Source organism: Cherax quadricarinatus, chromosome 1, assembly GCF_038502225.1.
Source record: "Cherax quadricarinatus isolate ZL_2023a chromosome 1, ASM3850222v1, whole genome shotgun sequence".
Classification (NCBI taxonomy): Eukaryota; Metazoa; Arthropoda; class Malacostraca; order Decapoda; family Parastacidae; genus Cherax; species Cherax quadricarinatus.
This window is the reverse complement of record NC_091292.1, coordinates 62,832,377-62,840,562: the sequence shown is the minus strand read 5'-3', so window position 1 is coordinate 62,840,562 and position 8,186 is coordinate 62,832,377. Positions and strand designations below refer to the sequence as shown.

Below are 8,186 nucleotides of genomic sequence, written 5' to 3'. Positions count from 1 at the left end.
AAAGATCGGTTGCAGCTCAATGACTCATACATGTATCTCGTGATGTCCCTAGCTGGAGCTAATTACTAGATTCAACTAATGGCATAAATGAATAGCTAACTGATCAGACATACTAATGACTTTAATGGATAACCAAGTGATCAGTATTTTCCTTTAAGATATACCTTTATTCTAAAAATTATAACAAGTTCTAATGCTTATTTCTAATAACTAATAAAGTCTCAGGTTGTCGAATTAACTACAGGAGCTCCGCGTATGTCGAAGGCCGCGGACTCATATGAGAGACTTGGTTCGCTGGGTAAATCCTCTCAGGAATGGTATTTAGAGTTAAGTCTCAAGCACTGTATTCCCACATGAGATACTGGATAATAGCTGTTATTTTCTTTTTCTCTACTCGTTGTTGTGGCCTATTATAAAAATAATAATATTCATATCTTAGCGTCCAACAATTGTTTTCAGTACATCAGTCAATGTGTTTTACCTGCTCATAATTTTTCACTATGTAAGGTTAATATATAATATACAAATCACATTACATTATTGTGTATATTGTTTGGTAAACTAACATTATCTTTAATAAACATCCAGAATTAAAACTTCAAGTTAATTAGTTGCTGCAACACAGTTCCAGGAATTCCAGGATATTGAGAAAGTTTATATAGAGGGAATTTCACTGTACTCATTTAATTTGTCGTTAATATGTTTTTATTTTTTTAACATTATTTTCAGTTCTTTTATATCTTCCTGAAGGTTTTTAATTTTCCATTTAATGTCATCTTGTAAGTTCCGTTGAAGGTCTTCAATTTTCCCTTTAATGTTATCATTTTCATCTTGTAAATTCCGTCTTTCGATAACTTGTTGAAGGTTTTCAATTTTTTCTTTAATATTATTTAGAACTTCATTACTGTCACTTCCCGTTTTACTTATTTCTTCCTCATCCTTGTTTCTCTGACGTGGCAAACGTAAGTTTTTCTTTGCTTGTTTGGTTATGCAAAATACATAAAACTTCTTCCTCAAACATGGATACAAAAAGTCAAAATTTAGTGTAATTTTTACAATAACGGTAGTCTGACTGCCCTTGTACTTTTTTCTTTTCTCTTTTAAGTTCTTATCTAACATTGCAAAACAAACAACAATAGTTACTCCAATATATGTTGCAGCAGCAACCCACTGAGAAGAAATTACTGGAATTTCAGTATTCCAGACATAATTATAAGGAATTATTCCTTTGATTGCTATTATATGGATAATGTATATCAGTGCTCCTATGACTAGTAGAGGAACAGTAATCTTGACAAGAGTACGAAGGATGTGGATGACAAGGAAGAAGAAAGAGCTACAACGGCGTAAAATTCTTGTCATCAGGAAGACACTTGTCATCTGGAAGACATACAACCATGATGTAACTACAGCTACTACTCCCTTCCGCCACTGCCAGTCCTGATAAAATATAGTTTTATTATTAATAGCTGGAATGTGGTATTGCCTAATATAAAACTTAGGTAAGCCTCTCACTTTAAGTTCGAAGCTAGAAATTATTAAACCTAGTGAGCTGACTTTTTTTTGGGTTATACTAGGCTCTCTACATATATGCTGCCATGTATGATAATCTAATTAACTGTATTTGTGTATACCTGAATGAACTTACAAGGTATGTTCATGCCTGATATTGCACGTAAGCTTGGTTTGGCTCGTTAAACAGTTAGTACAGCTGTGAACAATAAGGAGAAAGAGTTGCAGGAAATTAAAAGTGCTACACCAGTGGCCACTAGTAAGTTTATTCAGGTATACACAAATACAATTACATATAGTTGAATTTGTAGAGAACCTGGGATAACCCAAAAAAGTCAGACAGTGACTTTATTGCTGACATGGAAAAACTTTTACACTTCCAGTCACCTCTCACGCATTCATATATTTTAAGGTAAGTAACAAGTGTGTGTGTGTATTTTGATTTTTATTGTGTTTTTAGTACCTAGTTATATTGTTAACTTAATGTATGTTAGTTTAATCGTGTTATCTAGCATTTATATCCATTTTTAAGTGGAAAAAAAAATGGGTTCCACTTTATGGCGATTTCTGCTTTACGGCAGTAGCCTGGAACATAACCTGCCATATAAGTGGGGCCCTACTGTACTTTTTTGTGGCTTTTCGTCAATTTGATGATAGAAAAAGAATGGAAAGAGAAAAATTATAATAATGCATAAGGAATTTACTTCAAACTTCATTTATATATAAAATTACCAGCTTATACATTACAAAACACTTAAAACTGCTTGCTAGTTCATGCATAATGAAGAATTAATTCCTGTATGCATTTACACAGCCAAGTCTGAGTCTTTATTGGGTGAAATTATGATGAAATAACTGAATATGCTATATTATGAGTACCAATTACTGATTACACAGACCAACAAAGTTTTCAGTTCTAGTTTATAATGCGTGTTTCTAACTAATTTTGGGACGTTAATTCACATCTGTGATATAAAACTCTACGGTGAATAATGCAGGCACTGGCCTACATTCTGAAGGAGGGATGTTAATGTTGTAGTTTTATAACTGTAATGAAAGCGCGCCTCTCGCAAGACAGTGATGGAGTGAATGATGAGTTTCTTTTTCGGGCCACCCTGCCTTGGTGGCAAACGGCTGATGTATTAATAAAAAAATTTATGTATATATATATATATATATATATATATATATATATATATATATATATATATATATATCACACATACATATTAGATAGATAGGAGCAAATGGAGACATGGTTTTTAGGACTTGACGTACTGTTGGAGTGTAAGCGAGGTAACATTTGTGAAGGGATTCGGGGAAACCGGGAGGCCGGACTTGATACCTGGATATGGGAAGTACAGTGCCGGCATTCTGAAGGAGGGCGTTAATGTTGCAGTTTTATAGGCATGTAGTTGTTCAGGTGTTGGATCACCTCCTTTGTAGATCGGGATGACCCTGGCTATTTTGAGAATTGATGGAAAGGTGGAGGATTCAATGGATTTGTTAAAGAGCTGCAATAATTGGTGACAGTACACGAGAAGTTTTTTATAAATAAAAGGTTGTAAGTAGTTTAGGTCTCCCTTGTTCTTAATACCCTTTGTCGGGTAGAGGCAGGTTTGACTACCTTTAAACACATGCACCTTTACGCGTGTCATCCTACTCGCACCGCGCATCTGGATTCCCGTTCTTTAATTCTGACCAATCACAAGCCTTCCCTGAGTCACTTCAGCTAAGTGGTGATGGTGTTTGCCGGCTTTCCATTGGTTGAGAGAACAAAATGTAAACACTTACGGCTTCGCGTCGCCCAGAGTGGGTTTTTTCCGTCTAGTGTCACTAATATACTCTTGGATTTTACCCTCTACAATGTCGGTAAGTACTGATTGTTGTGTTTAGTGTGTACATGAATAGTTTAGGCATATTTTGATATATACTTAAAGTCCGTGTGAAGCATAATGTAAGTGTAGTATGCAGTTGAAAAAAGTGCAACAAAAGAAGGGCAGTCAGGACTGCCTCTGCCCTTGTAGGGGCATAGTCCACTTTCAGTAAAATAAATATTTATAAAAAAATTTCTACTGCATATATGAATTCTGTAGTGGTCTGGATGTATACAGAGCATTTTTATTGTCCTTCCAGATCAATGAGAAATTATTTTATGGGAAGCCCTCCAAACACCAGGTCAAAATATGTCTGCATTTTGGATGACAGTGACTCAGAACCAGAGGTAGATGAACCAGAATTGCTTGATAGTCGTGATGAATACTTGCCACCGGATGCTGAGGTTTCAAGTGATGAGGAGGAAGAAAGGCCAGTCAAAAAGCAGAAATTAGTCAAGAAAATGAAAGGCATTACGATCGAGGAGTACCCTGATGAGAAAGATATTTATGAAGATCTTGCTCTTCAAGGTTCTGTATGCAAAGTAAATCTATGCATAAAGAAGGATAGAAATTGCTTCATAGACTTCCATTCTAGCAATTAGTAATATAGAATGATTGCTCTTCCTCATGAATCTCAGGAATATGGGACTTGAAAGTTTTATCCCTTTGCAATGTGTCCTTGTTGCTATTGTTTCATTTTTATATTTTTCTTATACTTACAAAATGTTCTGATACAAGTTCCATTGATGTTTTTGATATTGTATGTTTGTATAATAAATTTTAAAAATAGTTATTGGATGTTTTATTAACAATTGCAAGTTTGCAACATTCAAATATATACTCCCTATTTCGGGCATGGGCGAGTATATCTGCCTTTCACAGATTAGCAATTGCTTGAAAACTAAGCCTCAGATTCCATTTATATGGCCTCATTCAACTTATATTGAGATACTCTATCCACTCTAAAGGAGTTAAGTGTGAAATTCCAATATATCAGACATTGCCCGACAAAGTTAAGTGTTTTGATGATGAGGGAGATTCAGTTGGGTTAGTTGGTGATAAAAATAGTGTGTTTGGGTAGTTGTCAGTGAGGTAGTCTGTTGGTTGAGTGTTGGAGCATGGGATTCTGCTACGTAGATTTTTCCTACTGTCGAGAAGACATTAAGTTTGTTGGCAGTGTCAGTTGGTTGAAGGAGAAGTTCGTCTGGTTTCGTTAGGTCGATTATTCTGTTTTTGGATATCGTTTTTGTTCTTAGAATTTCAGATAAGGTTTTCCAGGTCTTTTTCTTATCACCTTTTACACTATGTAATCTGTTTTCATAGTGCAGTTTTTTTGACCACCTTATCAGGCTGGTTAGTATTGACGAGTAACTTTTAGTCTGGTCCCTCTGTATTAGCCCCATTCTGCACCACTTTTCATATAGGTGTTTTTTATTTATGGATTTGAGGATGCTGTTTGTAAGCCATGGGCTGTTAAGTCTCTTAACTGTGATCTGCTTAGTTTGTTTTAGGACAATGCAAGTTATAGAAGTATTGGATCTTTTTTTTTTTTTAAATTATTAACATATTCATCAATATCTGGGTTGTTTGACTGTTTTGCCAGTCGATGTTAGTCATTAAAGTTATTAATAGACGACTCATTATGTAGTCAGAAGGTGATTTTAGTTTTATGTTGTGGCAATTTACCTAGGTTGGTTTTGAGAAAGGTAGGATAGTGGTCAGTGGTGTTACTGTTGGTAGAAGCAAGCATCTGCTCATAGTGTTTGTGAATTCAATTACTTGTGGGTCATGTAGGAGGTTTATGTTGAAGTCGCCTGTGATAATCAGATGGTGTTCGTTCATGTGCATCAGTTATCATGCTTCTTAATTTTTCAATAAATAAGTAAATATTGGACTGAGGTACTCTGTAGGTAGTTAAAACTGTTAGGGGTTTTGTAAGGTCTTTGGATTTAAATTTACCTATAACATATTCTCCATGTTCATCCTTTATGCAAGTATTATTTATACATTCAAGTTCAGAGTAATATATAGCTGTTCTGCCTCCTTGTTGGTCTAGCCTACAGTTGTGTATGGTTGTGTAGCCAGTGATGGCATCGATATCTGTACCACCAGGATTTAGCCACGTTTCAGTGAGTGATGATAGACATACTGGCATTTAGGGAATCGAGTTATGCTAGGAGGTCATCGTAGTGTTTAAGGATCTAATATTATTTGCTCTGAGTATTATCAAAAAGAAGCGCTAAACCACAAGGGTTATACAGTATGGAAAATTTTATAGGGGTGATTACTTGTACATACCTCAACATTACATGCATACGAGTAATCTCATTGGGAGACAACAACTATATTGTTTACCGTAGTCACCCGTGTAGACATGTGAGAAAACTTAACCACCTCTGGTCACTGCAGGTGGCCCCTCGACCCTCACAATCTTATCCATATCTATCCGAAACCAGTATAAATTGGATAGCACCCTCAAGTACGGCGCTACTAATTAATTGTGGACTGTACAGATTATATTAGTTTAATTGAATAAGGGAGGGGGGTAGGTTACACATGGATACATCCATCAAGGAAAAACATTTGTACATAATCCCACCACTTACCAGATATTCTCTGGTCACTTGATGTGGCTGGATCACCCATAACCTATCCAATTAAAACATACCTAACTGGCCAGTATCAGTCTGCTATAACTAGAAAGGTTACTTAACTGTGGGTGATTGATGCTCCTTATTTCCTCCATTCACCATCTCATTTCGATGCCCTGCTACACTGACATGGTTCTTATTCCAGCAGGACGAGGTATCCGTTGGTTTGTCCCGGTTTAGAAGTCGTGATTCCATAAAACTTCACTATCCTCGGGACGAGAACCACGCGTTCACTCGAAGCAGGGCGATTTATTTCACTTCCCGCATTCTCTTAACTTAATGTTATTATCACTGATTATATTACCATTCACAAGACGATTTAACGTCTCATAATTATTATACACATTAGAGGCCATTCCATTAAGATCTGAGACCGATGAGTGAGGATTAACTCACGGGTAATTTCCCCTGGACACATTCTATGGCGGCGCACTCGTCACCCCCGGTCCTACTATTATCCACTCATTTTACCACTTTATTACGGTGGTCACGTAAAGCACGTTCCCTCACTCTTCACCAGGAACAGTTATGACACTTCCTATTAGGAAGTGAGGCCTATATTAATCCTTAGGCCACCGTGAACGCCAATTTCCTGATCCCATGTTTTCACAGCCTCCTCACTACATTCAAAACACTGCTGCCAACCCATGCCCTGAGTCGACCTGTCCCCCCCGCACATCTGCGCAGGCGCAGGGCGAACCCGGTTGGTTCTATTCAAAATACAAATACATTTTGACTCAAATCAACACATTAAACACTTATTAGGCACTATAGCTGTGGAAATTAAATAATTTCCACACTGCGGCCGGGCAGAAGTCGTTGTTAGATGACTTAAATTGCGTCTTCCTCCAGGAGACGATTCCAGCCCTCTCTAGATTGCGCTGCTGTTTTCCTAGTGGGTCTTACTACAATTTCTTCTTGCATCACTCGGTCAGTGTCTTCAATATCACTCATGTCACTTTCCCTTAGATTTCAATCTGCACTGGATTGAACACCATTTAATTCTAAGGGAATTAATTAATGGTACGCAAACTTTCCTGACCACGACACAACACTCTGACGTTTCTGACAACACCTTGTGCATCTGGGTATAATGTAACTACCTTGCCCAGAGGCCACAATGTTCGATGTTGTTCAGTATCAATTAACACAATGTCACCTGGTTGAATGTTCTGTCGGTTTACTGCCTCTGGCGCACCATAAAAGTGTTCACATAGTGTAAGAAGATATTCTTTATGCCACACATCGGACCAATGAGTAATTACCTTATTTAACAACTTGAACTTATCACTCAACACGGTCATGTTATTGTAATCCTCATCACTTCCTCGGGATTATCTCTATAGATAGGTGCAGCTTCTAACCTTCGTCCACACATTAGGTGAGAGGGAGTCAGGATCTCCGCATCAGGAGTGTCGCTCATGTATGACAGAGGGCGATTGTTCACCCGATTCTCTGTCTCCACCAACACTCCACGGAATTCCTCCAAATTAATTCTCTTCCTGTGTAGCACCTTACGAAGACATCTTTTCACTGTACCTATCATTCTTTCGTACAGTCCTCCCTGCCAAGGGGCTCTGGGAGTAATAAATTTCCAGACACACCCTCGCTGGGTCAACAAAGACTGTACATCATCACTCTTATTTAATTCCATCAAGTGTTGAGCACCTGCTACAAAATTGGTGGCATTATCTGAGATCATCAATCTTGGACAGGATCTCCTAGCTGCAAATTTCCGGAACAGCTGTATGAACTGTTCTGCAGACAAGTCCTGAGCCACTTCTAGATGAACAGCCCTAGTAGCTGTACAAGTAAATATACATACACCTTCAAGGGAACACCATCTGAAGTACCTGTTAAAATGATTGGCCCACTATAGTCCACTCCGGTCACATCAAATGGTTTTACCAACTGCACGCGTTCCTTGGGCAATGGTGGAGGACCTGGGTACATGTAGGTTCTGGCATCCACCCGGCGACATATTACACACGACTTGATAACCCTTTTTACACTTTGCCGTCCTTGTGGAATCCAGAAGGTTTCCCGAATACAGTTTAAGGTATCCTGTATCCCACCATGCATCACGTTATTATGGGCATTAAAGACAATCAAGGTTGTCCGGTGATGAGTTTTGGGCAGCAAGGTA

At 37.8% G+C, this 8,186-nt stretch overlaps 1 protein-coding gene across 2 annotated transcripts in view; it reads right to left on the bottom strand.

Moving 5' to 3' along the window:
• Nucleotides 1-702: 702 nt before the first annotated feature.
• Nucleotides 703-8,186, bottom strand: part of LOC128685528 (transient receptor potential cation channel subfamily A member 1 homolog) — a 52,291-nt gene continuing 44,807 nt past the window's right edge. For both annotated transcript variants that reach the window (XM_070082423.1, XM_070082432.1), the window contains one exon: nt 703-1,440. In XM_070082423.1, coding sequence (XP_069938524.1) covers nt 706-1,440 — 735 coding nt within the window. In that variant the 3' untranslated portion in view covers nt 703-705. The remainder of the gene's footprint in view (nt 1,441-8,186) is intronic.